General features: G+C 42.3%; 1 protein-coding gene across 1 annotated transcript in view; it reads left to right on the top strand.

Moving 5' to 3' along the window:
- The window catches only part of CLIC6 (chloride intracellular channel 6), a 35,155-nt gene extending 23,132 nt beyond the window's left edge, over window positions 1-12,023 (top strand). The window contains exons 3-7 of the mRNA XM_054061013.1: window positions 5,657-5,766; window positions 6,183-6,308; window positions 7,407-7,513; window positions 8,350-8,531; window positions 9,936-12,023. Of these exons, the coding sequence (XP_053916988.1) occupies window positions 5,657-5,766; window positions 6,183-6,308; window positions 7,407-7,513; window positions 8,350-8,531; window positions 9,936-10,097 (687 nt within the window). The 3' untranslated portion in view covers window positions 10,098-12,023. The remainder of the gene's footprint in view (window positions 1-5,656; window positions 5,767-6,182; window positions 6,309-7,406; window positions 7,514-8,349; window positions 8,532-9,935) is intronic.
- The last annotated feature ends 4,444 nt before the right edge of the window (window positions 12,024-16,467 follow it).

Here is a 16,467-nt window from a genome sequence, read left to right as displayed (position 1 = left end):
CACTTGCTGGGTAAACCTGCCTGTTAGCCAGCATAAATACAGGAAAAGGGGTAACTTAGCTTCCTTGTGTTGAAGAAAGAAAATGGAATTCGAGTTTAGCTTTTGGGAAGAAAAAAGTTATGCTCCTTGATCTCCTTTTTATTGTAGCTTCAAAGGGATTATATAATTACATGAAAACAAATAAAAAGTCTTCTCTGCTCCTTCTGAACTGTTTCTTCCATGCTTAACCTTCAAAAGGAAACAAGAAGTCCAGGAAAAACAAATTCCAGTCATCATGATTTTGAAGGCACAGAACATTTGAGGTCAATAGAAGAACCTTCAAAAATCTGGTTCCTGAGATATTTGGATAAAACTGTTACAAAACAAACTCTTACAACAGCTCCAGGGGCAGAGCAACTCCAGCTCAGAGAGGGCCCAAACTACTGGCTTTAGAGTGACACGTGGTATGTGACTCCTGAGTAAAGTCGCTATAATTATCGTCTTGCTATGGATGAGGATGTGGAGGCAAATGATGTCTGCAAGGCCATTCATAAAAGCAGAGCTACAGAAGCAAGGTGGCAGCAGCAGATCCAGAAACTGAATATAGTGGAGAACTTTTCACCTTTCCCAGCATTTTTGAGAAAGACCTAGAATAACAACAACAAAAAAAACCCAGAAAAACACCAAAGGGAGTGTGGAACAGTGAGAAATGATTGAAAACAGAGAGTATAAGCTAGTAATTCCTTTAAGTAAATGGCACGTGATTATGAAGGGCTATCATAAGTAGATGCTATCACTATGTATGATCGCTGCCTAGGGCTCTGAAGGCTCTGAATGAGAGCATCTATGCACAGGCTGACATTTTTCTCCTCTGCAGCAACAGCTGTCTTAATTGTTCGACTAATGAACTCATTAAATCCCAGTATTACTACAAAAAGCATATTGACCTCTTGACCAATTATAATTCAAATGTAAATGCTACTTATTCAAGACACTGGTTAGCCATCTATTTAAGCAGCAGAAGAGCATAAAAACCAGCTTTGTGTTTTAGGGATCTGGCCCACTTCACCCACAAGATCTGGATATTAAGAGAATGTCACAACAATTGCAGGTGGAGGCCAACTTGTAGCATCACCTACAATTACGGCAGCATTTGCCTGGTTATTAAGATTATAACCAGTCTGGAAACATAATCCTCCACTGATTCAACAGCAAGAGACTACTCCTAACTTCACCAGAGTTCAGATTTTACCCTGCATCATCACCAGGCAGAACAGTGAGGAAGTGTAATTAAATTCTGCACTTGTACCAAGAGCAGCTCAAAGTTACGCATCTCTGAGTTGTGCTGCGGAGAAAAATGCACGGAGTTTTGCACCCAGGCTGTGATGCCCTTAGCTATCGTATCTTCTACGGGTGTTAGTATGAGGACAGGCAGGCCTTTTCCGGTTCTCTCACTGCTACATTGTGACCTTGCAAAGTAAGATGTCAACAAACAGTCTCGCTTCTGTAAAAAGGCCACCCTTCCTTTGTTGGAAGGTACATTATTGTACTATGATGGTATAGTTCAGCTGTTGTTGTGTTGCTCGGTACACAGCTATAAAGCTATTTCAGCATCCCAGCTTGTGATTTTGAGTGGCTTGTATCATCATGGCAGACCTTCTCTTTGGAAACTTGAACAAACAGCTTTGGCATGTGATACTGATGCTTTTATGTCCAGTAGTAATTGTAGCTCCCTGGATTAGAAGGGTTGAGTTAGAGGAACAGAGTTGTCTCCTGTAAGCCAAAATGCAAGTTGACGTATGTGAAGGCATTTTAGCTAGCTATATTCACCCTGTTTTCCTCAGCAGGCCAAAATATCCACATTCTGGGCTTTCAGCAAAGGTTGTAGGAAACTGAAGTATCTTTGAGATGCCAGGTCAAACCGTGTCAATGTCTGAATCATATTTGGTGTGCAAGGTCTTGCAATCATTTCAAACTGCTGTTCACTGTTACAGTAGGAAAAGATCTAATCACTGCTTGTGCTGTTGAGTGGGACACTGCAGTTTGTCTCCAGCTCTGCAGAACTGAAGGAAGCCTGGAGGGACCCACCACCAGCCCCGGTGTGGCAGGTCTAGAGATCTGTCCTCTTCACCCCTCACCCAGAGCTCAAGCCCCTGGGGACTAAATGGCTTTCACATTTCTAAAGCTCATTGTGGCTTACTGCCTCCCCAGTTGTCCCTGCCTGAATGGCTGCTACCTCCTTTACCATAGGACCTCAGCAGCCATGGCTTTTGACTGAGTCATTCTTGAAGATCTGCCTGTTGTTATCAGTCCATGCCCAGCAACCCTAGAGGACACAGCCCCATCTTAGATTGGGCTTTTAGAATTAATTTATACTAGTAAACTGCACCAGTGATTTCACAAAGAGACTGCTTAGATTTTCTCCTTAGCCTGTGAGAAGGATCATGGCCACATCAGATATGGGGAAACGTCCTAGTTCCTGTAAATTTATTTCCTGCTATAAAAGTGCTTTCCATAACCACCAGAGGCAGTAAACCTGGGCAAATACCTCAGTGTTTCACCTGGGACCATGGTAACTGTATTGTACAGAGCACAGATAAGATAGTAATACACTGCTAATGTCCCTTATAGGCAGCATGGGAGGGGAGACAGCACAGAATGTGAATGTCAGAAGTCTTTTGGACTTTGTCAGGGTGTTTAACACCATCAGGACTGGCCCACAGAAGTTGATTTTGCAAACAATCATCTCAGTGGTTAGAGTTGACAGAGCATTGCTGTAGTCAGTGATGATCCCCTGTTTTATTCAGTTCCTCAGTGTTCAAATGACTTTTTTTTCCTGTGTATGTGATAGCTTGCTATGAGCGGAGAGATATGAAGGTAGAAGCTAAGAGATTGGATGTTTGCTATTTTATCAATTGCAAAATAGAAAGTCAGTAGTGCTGTCATAAATTTTCCTCCTAAGTAGGTATGGAAGTTAAAATGTTTTCACTGAGAAACAAGACAGGACATGGTAACATCTCCAGGGCTGCCAGTCCCTCACCTTCCTGGCTGCCTATTTGTCATTGCAGTTGAGGACAAATCAGGACTCAGTGCCTACTTTGCACCTCTGTTTGTTATGATAACACGTCTTTCCTGACCTGGATCTCTGATTCTACCTATGGATGTTTACCCTGAGGAGCAGGCTGGGGCTGCTGTGTCTGGCTTCCTGACATGTGTTGTCACCAAGGTGGTATGGGACAAAACAAAGCAACAACTGTGTTTCCTTGCCCCAGCAGTAAAAGTGAAAAAAAGAACCAGGCAAAATGTCAGCATTTAATGGCCACCAGAAAATAGTAATTGATTGGGAAAAGTTCACCCCACTGTCACTTTTGATCACAGGGCTTTTCTTGACCTCAGGGCTATCTGTGAAGTTCTCCAAATGGTACATGAACCCTGCTGTGATAACTTTTTTTTTTCCTATCAAAGGCAGAATGAAAATATCAAATCAGTTGTAGGAACTGTTTTTCTGGACACTTGTTCTTTCTTTCACCAGACCATAGCAATCTATTACTGTAAGATGATTTCTTCACTGACTTAGCTTAATGGTTGGAATTCCTCTAAAATAAACTGTTTAAGACACCAAACACAGGGTGGTACCAGTTGGGGCTGCTGTACCCTCAGTGTCCAACTCAAAGGGCTCCCCTGAAAGCTCATCTCAGGTGAACAGGTGGCTGTTGACAGCACAGCTTGTGTGAGGGCAGCAGGCTGGGAAGCAGTGGCAGCGGCACCTCCACAGTCAGAGAGCATGGGGCAGGTGAAAAGGAGTGGACAGGAGCCAGCTCATTGCCAGATGTACCTGCCCGCCTTTTCCAGACACAGCACATCTGAAATTATGTTCCCTGGCTGCTGCTTCTCCCCTGGCAGACAGTGGGGATGCCCATTGCTAGCACTGAGGGCTCACAGTAATAACATCCACCCCTCTTTTTTCTTTGAGGGTTGGTAAAACTTGACATAATGGGCAGGATGAAACAAAATGGTGGTGTCTCTATTTAGCTCTACTTCAAGCACATGCTAGCAGCATTTGTAGTCTTATTTTTACAAAATACACAGTCGTTTTCTATCTTCTTGTTGCTGTAAGCTGTACAGCACTGGAAAGTTAGTGCTCTGAGTAGGAGGGAAAATACAATAGTAGCTTTTGACCAGCTTTCATTTTTGCCACCTACGAAACAAGTCTTTTCTAACACAGCAGTCCAGCATTTCTAAAAGTTTTCATCCCCCAGCAGTGTTCAACGCAATAGGCTGTTGTGGATTTCATTGCCAAGAAAGCCAGTGGTTGTTACAGTATCAGGGGCAGAAAGCAGCAGTTATCAGAGGGGAAAGCTTTGGGTTGATACGGAGAATCAGATCATTTATCAAGCCACAGGAGTGTTGCTCCTCGTGCATCCCTCGAGCTCCATGGCAGAAACCTGCCTGCTCCAGACGAGGTGCTCATTTCCAGACATAGAGCTCTTTGTGAAGGTGAGCACTGTAAAGCGATCCAACGGCAGCGCTTGTTTATGCAGAACTTTTTACTATATTTGAGATTCATTTGATAGCGTTGAGGAAGGTGAAAGAGCAAGCAGAACTGGTTTCATTAATGTGTGTTGTTTGGTTATAAGGTTTGCAGACCTTAATGAACTACCCTATTAACTAAGTAAATGATACACCTGGGTTTTTACTTCTTCAGGCTCACATTTAATCTTAAGTTTTAAAAGTGTGCTTTAAGAGAATCATATGATGGGCTTAAAAATTAGACCTCTGCTCTCTTCCAACAATGTTGCATGAAGCCAAATAACTTCCAGCAACTATACAAGACTTTGCCCAATTTTAACAAAGCTTCTTAACAGAATGCAATATAAAGTACATATGAGTAACACTTCTGTGACCACACAGTGAGTTGCACCTCTTGTGCTCAACAGTAACACCTGGTGATTTGTTTAGCCAAGTCATTACATGAGCACAGAGGAAGAGAGGTTAAGTGACTTGGATAGGGCCACACTTAAGTCTTAAATGTGGGAGCCCTGGGTCTGTAACAAGGAGGGATTAGCCAGGTGGATGCAGCACTTGTGCTTCATTAGTCCTCAGTTCAGCAGGGTGCAGAGGTGGGTGGGTTCAGCTTGAGCAAGACTACTGCCGAACTGCCCTCCCTCTCTGGGATCTCCACAGCTGTCTAGCTTGAAAATCTTAGTTATTTAATTTATTCCATTTATTCCCTTAAGTGCTTTAGACGTTACAGCTCAATTTATGCTGGTACATCTTTCTCTGCTTGTTTCCTGTGATCATAAACTGATTTAAACTTGGTTTAATCTTGCACTGACTTAGGTAGACTTATGTTCACATAGGCAAAATGAGGTGGAGACTGCTTCCTTTGGGAGGACTCCTCTGATTTCAAGTTTGTTTTCTAATTTATGGCAATATTCATATTGCATTTTAATGAAGAACAACATCTCCAGGATGACAGTATTCTTCATCATATCTGTGTACATGTTTGGAGAAGGATGTAAAGAAACTTTGCATGAAAATGTGTATTAGTAGAGATGAGTAACATACTGTATACATACTGGTAGCAGATCTGGGTTTTCTGCTTTCCTACTGCATCTATTATCAAAATTTGCTCTCATCACAGGTGTATGTATCACCTTTTTTCTTTTAATTGCAGGCTGGCAGCGATGGGGAAAGTATTGGAAATTGCCCGTTCTCTCAGCGTCTCTTTATGATTCTGTGGCTAAAAGGTGTCATATTTAATGTCACAACTGTGGATTTGAAAAGGTGAGATTGTAACCAGAATTCTCCTTTTCAGAACAACTTTTCCGAAATGGTGATTTGGAAGGGTGGTTCGCTTCTCGATTTGAAATGTGCACTGTGGCTTGGTGTTATGTTAACAGTCTGGATGCTTGATTCCTCTTTATGGTTTACTAGTTGAGATTATAATCTGTTTTGCAGTAGGTCTCTGTAACAAAAAACAGAAGGTTTTGGGGTTTTTTTAAAGCATTTCAGAGCATATTCAGATGCAGACTAGTGAATTCTTGCAGCACTGGTATAAGGCAGCTGGCTAAGTTTTATTTTGTTAAGAAAGACGTAGCACAGCATAGTATTTTAAAGGTGAAAAAATTTCTTGCAATTAAGTGTCAAAATTGCAAATGTGGTTCCTGTTTTGATTAACACCATCTCTTTGCTCACATTAGAAAACCTGCTGACCTGCAGAACCTTGCTCCGGGAACAAACCCTCCCTTCATGACATTTGATGGTGAAGTGAAAACTGATGTCAACAAGATTGAGGAGTTCTTGGAAGAAAAGCTAGCACCACCACGGTACCGTATTCCTGGCTGCTTCTAGTCCCTCACAGACCTGGATGTTGGTCAGTCACCAAATCCCTTCAGATTTGATGGCGTAGACCTTCAATGAGCATGTGTTAGAATTGCATGTGGGAGGCTCGAGGCACTGGGGGTGGTCAGGCTGCTGCGGCGCAGCTTTCTGGGTAACTTTGACAGGAGTGAAACAGTGCTGAAGCCTGGCACCATGGAGGATATGTCCCTTGGGTGTCCCAGAGATGCTGACTGTGCTCCTCCTGCTGTCCCTGCCTTTGCCCTGAGATTACTGCTGTCCTACTGCAGTCATTTCCAAGGCATATATACCCCGCTGCAGCAAGAATGTGCAGAAGAGTGTGTGCCACTGCAGAAAGCTGACCTTTTGCCTCCACTTGTGTTTAAAGTTTCCCTCTTCACACTGTACAAATAATTATGCTTCCTGGGAGCACAGCACAGCAGTGCCTGGGTTTTGAACTTTTCCTTCCCCACCGCAGCAGCTCTTCCCACCTGTCTTCAAACCCCACTGTCCCACCATCAGCAGCATTATGTCCCCCACGCACACACCTTCTCTCCTCTGGAACAACAGCTCCCTCCGTAGTGCTCCCTTCTCAAGAATCCGAATCTGACATAAACTAGTCAAACAGCTGCTCCCCTCCACTTTTCCCTTTTTATCTGCCCCAGGCAAAACCAGCTACTGGGTTGGTTGCTCTCAGTTTGCTGACGCACCAGCATGTACAGATGAGGAGGCTGTGAGGAACAGCAGCTAGAGTAGGGACTTTCCCTCTGCTCCTCCTCATGGTAGGAGCCATGCTCCATGCAGCTTTACATCCAGCAGAGGAGACCTAGGAGAGGCACTGAGCTGTTTGGGTGGTATTTGCAGCACAAACAGTCATTTCTCATCTCCCTTAGGAAATAGAGGTCATCCGCATGGTGTAAGTATGGTTTAAGTTCACACTTGCTAAGTGATTTTCAGTTTAGAATGGTTCCCTTTCAGAGTGCTGTGTGGCCTTTTTGTGACACTACAGTGTAAATAATGTATTTAATGGAGATGAGGATAAAGGCTAGTTGTATAACCGCTTTTTGTTTCTTTTAATTCCTCAGGTATCCCAAACTTGCACCAAACCACCCCGAGTCTAACTCCGCAGGAAATGATGTGTTTGCAAAATTCTCTGCATTCATAAAGAACCCAAGAAAAGATGCTAATGAAAGTAAGTGCTGCAGTCCTTCTGTCGGCCCTGGTAGTTACTGGAAGAAATTAGAACTGTACAATTCTAGAACACTATGCTGGATGTATCCCATTTACAGCTCAGGTTAAACAGTCATTTTCCAGATATTAAAGGCTGTGGAAATCTGTGCCTATTCGCTCTCTTATTTGAAGATTACCAAGGTTAGGTTATGCAGATACCACTGTAGCATCGACTCCAGGTCCTCATTTCTTCAGCTCTCAAGCCTGTAACACTGCACCACCCTCACAGCTCTGCTAAAAGCACAGCCCACTTGAACCGAACCCTTACCTTTCAACTCTATTTCTGTAAATAATGAAGACTCTAGCCTGATGGCACATGTCTCTAGAGTAGGACCCTTACTACTACCATGGATTAATTTATTTCTGCCCTCCAGCTTTCAGCCCTTTTCCCCTTGCTATTCCCTTCTCCTCTCTCCACAGTGACATGAGGGCACCACCAGCCCACAAAACCCCCAGCCAAGGCCTGCCAGCCCCTGCTGCCCTGATCCCACTCCCGTGTGCTCAGCTACTCTGCTGAAAAGCCACTCTGCAGAAGCACACCTCATAGAGGTGTTTGAGGAGCCATTTCTGGAAACAGAGCCCTAGTCTGTTTTTTCTCAGAACCCCCTTTAGCTACTTAAAGCTCTTATCCAAGCATTAAGTTTTAAGCCTAGGATAAAGGAATTGCAGGAGTTGGCATGGCCCAATGTCTTTGAGCTGGGTTGGTGCCAGGAGACGGGATGCAGGAGTCTCCTTTCTGCTTGGTGTCAGAGAGACCTTGGTACAGGCTTGAATGACCTTTTTATTGTCTTAACCTAGATTTGGAAAAATCTTTGCTTAAAGCCCTGAGGAAGCTGGACAACTATTTAAACAGCCCCTTGCCTGATGAAATTGATGCTTACAGCACTGAGGAGATCACTGTTTCCAGCCGGAAATTCCTGGATGGAGATGAGCTCACCTTAGCGGATTGCAACCTCCTACCAAAGCTCCATATAATCAAGGTTTGCATTTGCTTTTTAACTTCCTGAAGAGAAGGGTGGCGCAGAAGCTCAAGTCCTTTTCTAAAAGGCAGAGGAATCCTATATCTATTCTGAGGCCGCGCAGTAGCTGTATAGGGACACAATGCTAATGCACAAGGCCATTTCATTACAGCACAGCTAGGCAGATCTTCAAATTGATGGCTCTGGAGCTAGAATATCTGGTTTCAATATCTGGGCTGTGCCTGCAGTCGCTAAGCTGTTCACAAATATCAAACGAGTGTTATATTCAGTGCTTTGGAAAAGTGCTTTCATTTGCATTTTATATACAAAGTGCCATGGACCACTGAGGTTAAATTATTCTGTCCATGCCAATTGAAGAAAACAGCAAAAGCTGAAATTTGAACCTGTCTCCCATCTGCAGTCCAAAACTCTTGCTTTGCCAAATATCACCACTAGTACCAATAATGCCGTCATGGTAGATACCTCCCACTACCTTCCAGCCAAGGCTGCTAGCCTCTTCTTGCAAGGCTGTGGAGCATCCACACACACTTAGAAGTCCTAGTGATCGAGATGTCTGGGTGTTGTCACAGGATTTCCCTGGACTGCTCTGGAGCCAGCCAGACTCTAGAAGACAAATGACCACACTGGAAATTCATCTTTTTTTTTTTAAAACAAATAAGGTCACTTCATAAAGTTTCCTTTTTGACTGCTATTTTCTTAGAGGAGGAGTGGATTGAATTGCTTTCTGACACCTCCATGAGTGAAAACTTTCTCCTGAGATGTCCTGATTGATCCGATTCTAGAGAGAGCAGCAAGGGAATGACCCCTTTCCCACGCCCACGCAAAGCTCAGACACAGTGAAGCTTCAAAGGTAGCAAGGGTCAGCAGAGCCAGAATAGGGAGAGTCACCTTATGTCGGGTGAATGTCTGAAGGATGATAAAGGATGAACGTCACACCATCCTTGCTGGCCAACAGGAAGGTATTAGGTACTGGCGAGTAGTTGTTTTCCCTAGCCATTTGTAATTTAGTATTTTAATTCAAGTTTTTCCTTTCAGTTTCAATGAAAATATCCAAGTGTGGGTCAGTTTATTACTGTAATATTGTTCTGTTAATTCTGGTTTACGCTGGCACCTTTGCTGTTTTAAGCTGTGTCTCTTCCAGATGTGGTCCACTTGTCCATGTAGCATTGCGTAGCTCTAATAGAATATTTATACCAAATAAAACCTTTTAAGCATATTAGCTTGTTAGCTAGCTTTCTTCATCTCATGTCTTTTCTTTTTTTTTGTCTTTCCTTCTTCTTTTCCCTACATTGCATATAACAACAGACATAAACATTGAAAACTAAAAATGTGCAAAAAGTTTAGATTTGGTGGGTTTTGCAGATCATGTGTGTAATATTTTTATATTTTTTCTTTTATTGAAAGGTTGTTGCGAAAAAATATAGAAATTTTGATTTTCCACCTGAAATGACGGGGATTTCAAGATACTTGAACAATGCATATGCAAGAGATGAATTTACAAACACTTGTCCTGCTGATCAAGAAATTGAGTATGCATATTTGGATGTTGCAAAGAGAATGAAGTAAACAGGAGATGCCTTTGCTCTTTATTGCTTCTGAGATTTAGATGGGCACCAGACCAGGTTGAAAAAAAAAAAAAAAAGCCAGCTTACACGGTGCAGTATATTTTTAAGTTCTGCTTTTGGCCAATCCTTCTTTTATAATGATTGTATAGCATTATTTGCTCATTCTCAAATTATATATGTATATGTTTGTGTGTCTGTACAGATGTATGCACATGTGAATACCTGTTGTGCACTGCAAGTTAAAGGCATCAGTCCCTATTAAAGCATTTGTTGAACTTAGGGAAACACTGTAGGTCACACAACTATAGCAATATTACAGACTAGTGACTTATGCTAAATTGCTGAAATTTAAAAAGAAATATCTCTCTTTGTAACACACATTTAACCTGTTGTTATTGCTGCCTCTGATCTCTGTTTCACAGTTGTTGCCAAACTTCACAGTTACTGGGAGGGTTTCTGTTTGCTTCTTCGCAAGCCTCACAGGGCCAGAAGCCAACAGCTAGTGCCCATGCAGCACCCTGGTTAACCCAGGAGGGAGGCCAGCTTGTAGGTGGGACCACATCTCATGTCCCAGAAGCCCTCTCCTCTGTGCTAGAGACCTGCAGGTCAGGTCAACAAAGAGCAACTCCTTTTCACATTGTGAGTCTTCTTTGGTATTGAAAACAAACAAACAATCCTGCCTTCTCCTCTCTCAGGGCTGCATAACCCATCAAACTTCCCTCACGATGCTCCCAAAGAGAGAAATAGACTGTCACTGGCCTATGGACTACCTGATAATAGATATTTGACAAGTGATGAGAGAGACTTGATTGTTAACTGTAGACTGAAGAAGTGGGTAAACATCTCTTCACCCAGCTACTGTTGTAGGATCTTTCTTTTTCATCCTTCCATGACTCTCATTTGTTTTTGGAAAGCAAAGGGGAGGAGAGGGGCTAAGAAGGAAATAATCGTTTTATACTTCCTTTTTTCCTCGTTGAGCTCCAGCCTATTGTCTTTTCCAAGGCAGCTGTTAGGATTCTTCATTGATGAGGGCTTTACAGCTGATCAGATAGGTATCTATCAGGAACAAGGCAGATCTACCTCCTGCCTTAGGCAGGGGATGGATTAGAAGAACCCCTTCAGCTGTGCATGAGTCTGTGTTCGAGGCAGCCAGTACTGGTGAGAAACACCCTCTAGCCTGGCAGCAGATGCCATCTCATATTATTAGAGATGTATGGACTATGAAAAGTGATGTCCGCAGCTGCTATCTGCTGAGCAGGCCCTCAGCAAGCACGTAGGAGTAGAGAGAGCAATGCTTTAGTCACAGAAAGTTTCCTTCTGATAGATTTTGCCTGTATGTACGAAAAAGATGAGAAAATGGCTAAAAATAGCCTTTGCAGCACCTACATCCACAAAAAGACTGCTATAGACTAGTCATTCCTCCTTTTTCATGTCAAACATATGCTTGGTTTCTAACAAAGCATTACTTAACAGTAATAGTCGGTTTCAGATATATCTTCTCTGCGGTGTTTTCATCTTACACAGTACACAGTTCTGATGCAAATGATCTATTCATAATTATTTGTAAGGAGTTTTAAATATACAGGTATAGTTTGCCTTCAGTGAAAACACCCTGAATTGTGAACTCTCATATTGGGGTTGATAGCTGAGCAGTCACTCATTGCATCTTACTAACTGTTACTTTGTATTTTAAAATTCATACATATATATATATGAAATGTATAAAAATGAAATCTGTATAATCTTTTCATATGCCTTACAAATTTAAATAGAATATACAAATTCATAAGTACTTTCTGTCTTTATTTCTTTGGTAATTTCCTGGTAAGATGTGTTGCAACAGTGGGCTGGATTTTAAGAAAGAAGAGGCAGAGTTTCATTTAGCTTTGATTTTTGAGGAATCATGGATGTTGCAGACCTGCGGTGAGATCTTGGGAGCAATACACACTGGCTGTGCCCAGTACTGATTAACAGGAAAACAAAGGGCCAGAGCGCAGTCCTTGCTTGCCAAGCCACCTATCACAAACTGTCCCACATCCATGCTGATTTGGGGCTGCCCATAACTGTTTGATCTTCTGGACATCCACTTGGGGTGATCCAAAGCAGTGGGGGACTGTCCATGCTGCTTGGCAGCTCTTGCAGCAATCCAAATGCATGAGCCTGCTGCTGTCCCTCTCTTACTTCTCACCATACATAGAGTTATAGTTGTTTATGATCAATAAATAACAGAGAACCTGTGTTATTCTCTGATCCTGAGAACATGCAGCAATGTGTGGTTCACATCCATGCGGCTCTTTTCTGCTTCCTGGGAACAGGACGGCTGTGCTGGTTGTGAGGAACAGTACCTGTCTCCAAATCAAGCCTGGACACTGGTGAGAGTAATTCTCTTTAGTACAGGTCAGAATATTTGTAATACAAGTCTTGAGGTCAGTGAAGATGAGTGGAAATGTGCATGTGAAAGCACTAAAGAAACAGAGCAGCAAAGGTTAAAAAAGGCTAATTGCTAGAGGGCACTGTAGAAGTAAATTCGTTCAAAGGACTCATAGCAAGAAGGCAAAGAACAAACTGAAGCCTCAAGCTGAGGTAAAGAGATGGGGAGGAAGAGGAGAGACATAAAACAGGCAGATAAAAAAACAACAGAACAATGGGAAGCAGGAATTTTGCCTTTGACTTAGAGATCTTTACACATCCCTAGGGGGTGTAAACGGCACACCCAGAAAAATTTGTTGTCACCAGCAAAGAACCCAAGAGCTGTGCCAGGACCTGACAGATGGTAGCACTGGCCTGCCTCCTCACACAGACTGTCCCAAGTGTGTGTCTGGGCACAGATGAACCATAGGATACCAAAAGTGAGTAAAATATATGACATTTAGAATAAATATCACCCTTTTCTTCCATAAGGTCCTACAGTGGCTTCCTGTCACTGGACCCATGGTAACAACCACCCTGTGGCATGGCCCTGCCTGCTTTCCAAAGCCAAACACTACACTATGTCAGTGTTGGGCGTTGGCTGCAGCTCAAGAGATGGTGTGACAGGGCTCAGCAGCAGCCCATCACCATTTGTTCTACTGACTGAAAAGGGCAAGACCTGTATCTGCCTGAAACACCATGCTGCTTTGTGCTATGCCCATTTTTATGGTTTATAGACACCATGAAACTTCTTTTTGCCTCCAGATAATTGATTGAACCTCCTTTGTCCTGTCCTCTTTCTCAAAGGCTTCATCAGAATCACACGCCTGCCCTTCCAGTACTGTCAGGTGAAGGGAAAAAAAATAGCCTCACACACTCAGCAAACACAGATGGTTTTTTTTCTTCTTATAATCTAACATGGCTTGGAAGGATACTTGATTAAATGCATGTAGTCACTGATAGCTTTTACAACTTAATGTTTTGTGGTTTTCTTACCCTCTTACTCATGCAAGAGAAGTTCATGGTTCCAACCCTTCACAATGGTTTGTTGGGTGCACATGATGCCTCCTAAACTAGCACATTATGGTTGGCGTTTGCATACTTATGGCAGCACAGGGGGAAGATGTGGGTAGAGAAGTCACAGAAATGACCCAATATGTCAGAAAACTATAATTACTTCATTTATGCCGGGATGGAGTGAGCTGAAGCGTCTGCACAACTCCAGAGTAAATGAATCTGTATCTCCTACTCATTTTGAGTGTTCGAGTCTGGCCCTTCTTAAAACACATAATTTTAAGAAAATACCTTTGTCCACATTTGAGTTATCCTATTTTTAAAAGACTATTGAAAGGTTGTTTTAAAAAAAATTACTGGAGAACAAATTAGATAAGATAAAGAAGGAGAGAAAACAAGCTGTGGTGTTAACAGCACTACCAGCTGTCTGAAAGGCCTTGACATGCAATAAGATGTAATATCTAGACAGATTTGTAGTTCTTGATCCCATGCCAGGGCAGAGATCATGTTCCATCATTTAAAGGCATATTTGTGGAGACAGAGCTACTGATTCCCAAATGCTTATTAGCATAAGTAGTCTTCTGTGTGGTGTTGGTGTACAAAAAATGTTTTTATGTTAAATACAAGTTTTTTATGTGTCCCTTTTTTAATGCCTACTATGTATAAGGCAAATATGGTCAGACAGTTTATTAATTGCTTTGCAAGCGCTTGTGTAGGAAAATCTTCAAGATTTGAAGGTTTCTTTCTCAGCTTCAGTATCTTAGTCTTCTTCATGATGCATCAACATGAAAGTTAAACACTATTTGTTCTCAACACAGTATTTCTAAAAGCAAGCTGAAATAAAATCAAATGCAGGGTAACTAACTGTAACGTGTTTCTCCCCAATGCATTATTTTTTTTTTAAATACCTTCAAAGCGATGAAAAAATGAACCTCATAAAAGCATGTTAGTATTCCTCATCTGTATCAACATGCTACTTGTTTGAGTATAAGCAAAAACCCAAATATCACAAGCCCCTTAAAACTGGTTGAAGTTTAGTTTAAAAAACATTTTTTCTATGTTATTAGGAAGATTATTTCTAAGCTGTAAAGAACGCGTGATCAACTGCTAAGGTGAGGCATTATCCTGGAAGTTCGAGTCAACAGGAACTATCCACAGCATGGTACAGCCTTGACTAGGTTAGCAAACATTGCTTTCAACCAAGTGCCAGTATCACTCAAATGCTGCCAACTACCCACATGCCCCTCATGTATAGGAGAAAGGGTCCACACTTATGGACCCTTAGAAGCTGCTTAAAGGTTCATAGTAGTTCTGTGGCCACTCACTATGACTTTACTGACCACGCACGGGAGCTGCTGCCCTGCAAACTCACTTTCCTGTTGGGAGATCCCAAAGACCTGCCAAGGCAGAGGTTTACCACATGGCTCACTGCTCCATTCTCCTGTCAGCAGCCTTAATTGCCATCATATCCCTAAACTACTCTTAGTTTTCTGATGTGACAAAGACTCAAATACAGGCTCTGCTCATGAGCAACTGGGTAAAGCAAGACGGTTGCTAATGCATGGCTCAGACCAGCATTCAGTTTTCCTTCACTAGAGAACGGCAATGACGTGAAAGAGCAAGTTTTTTCCGAGTCCTGGCCTAAACTAGACTCCTACTGATTAAGATAGTTTTAGTGATGAACAGAATGCCAACAGAAAAATCTCTTCTGGAAATGAACCAAGGCAAACAAGAATCTTATTTCAAAATTAGAATATTGTTCAACTTTTTGATTAAATCAAACCAATAAGCTGAAATAAAAATAAATGTTCCTTCTAAAATACTAAGGGCATTTGTTTTTCTTAGGGTTTGTTTTTCTATCATTCCCTTCCCATTTGTTTCATTTTTTTCACTGGTGAAAGGGAAAAATGAAAGGTAGTAAAGCTGGAGAAAAAACCCCACAGAATACCAAACCTTGGTTTTCAAACTAAGATCTGAAAGTAAAGCAAGAATTAAACTTATATCTTCTTTTGTTGAAAAATATTTGAAAAGTTCTTTTCATCCAACTCCTTGTTCTTAATTTTGAAAACATTTAGACGTGTACCAAGCTACCAAAAGTTTAATTCCTCTCAAAAGATCTGCAGTGAAGAGTGTGGGTCTCTAGAGGTGAAAACTTCTGCTCGTTTCCCTGCAGGAATAACCACAGAACAGATCTTCCAGCCCACTCCACTGTAGGACCCTGAAATAGTTGTAAATTGCTCCAGGTAATGAAGCCATTCTCAAATGAGGGGCTACAAGGAGTTGGACCACACACAAGTTGCAAGGAGGATGCTGTGTGTCAAATATGACCTGATACAACATACAGACTTCTCTGTGCCTCACACATAACTGTGCTGTAGCAGGCAGAGCACTACAAGCCCCTCTGTGCCTAAGGATGTGACTAGCAGACTGCAAGGCAATAAGAATGTGTCCATGCGGTAAGAGGATTCATTATAATACCTTGTGATGTGGACGGAAAGTCCTACTACTGCATCAGTACAAGTCTTCCTGAAAGCTGCTCCTCTGCAGGTATCAGCAAACCCTCCTCTGAAAGAGCTCACAGTGGATGTGATTTGAGCTACACTAAAGATCTCTCCTTATCTCCTATTTCCCTCTCCTATCTCATTCTAGATAAAGCATGTGCCTTGGGAACTGTGGTAGCAAAGGCACACCCAGATAACCGCATCAATGAGCTGATAAAACAAGACAACCTGCTGAACCGCAGCTGCTGTGGAGGTGAGAGCAGCTGTAGCAGCAAACCATGTTTCTGCATCCTCATGAAGACAATTGATTACCTTGGCCCTGCAAGCTTGTGACAGTGTTCCTACCTGATTCAGCTGTCCAAAGAGCCTAAGTTACCCTGTGTTTCTTCCCCACAATGATGCTCTGTCTATGTGAAAGGACCCTACTTCACAGCAGAGCGGGGGGAT

Source organism: Cuculus canorus, chromosome 1, assembly GCF_017976375.1.
Source record: "Cuculus canorus isolate bCucCan1 chromosome 1, bCucCan1.pri, whole genome shotgun sequence".
Lineage (NCBI taxonomy): Eukaryota > Metazoa > Chordata > Aves > Cuculiformes > Cuculidae > Cuculus > Cuculus canorus.
The sequence above is the reverse complement of the archived record's forward strand: the minus strand, read 5'-3'. Positions and strand labels throughout refer to the sequence as shown.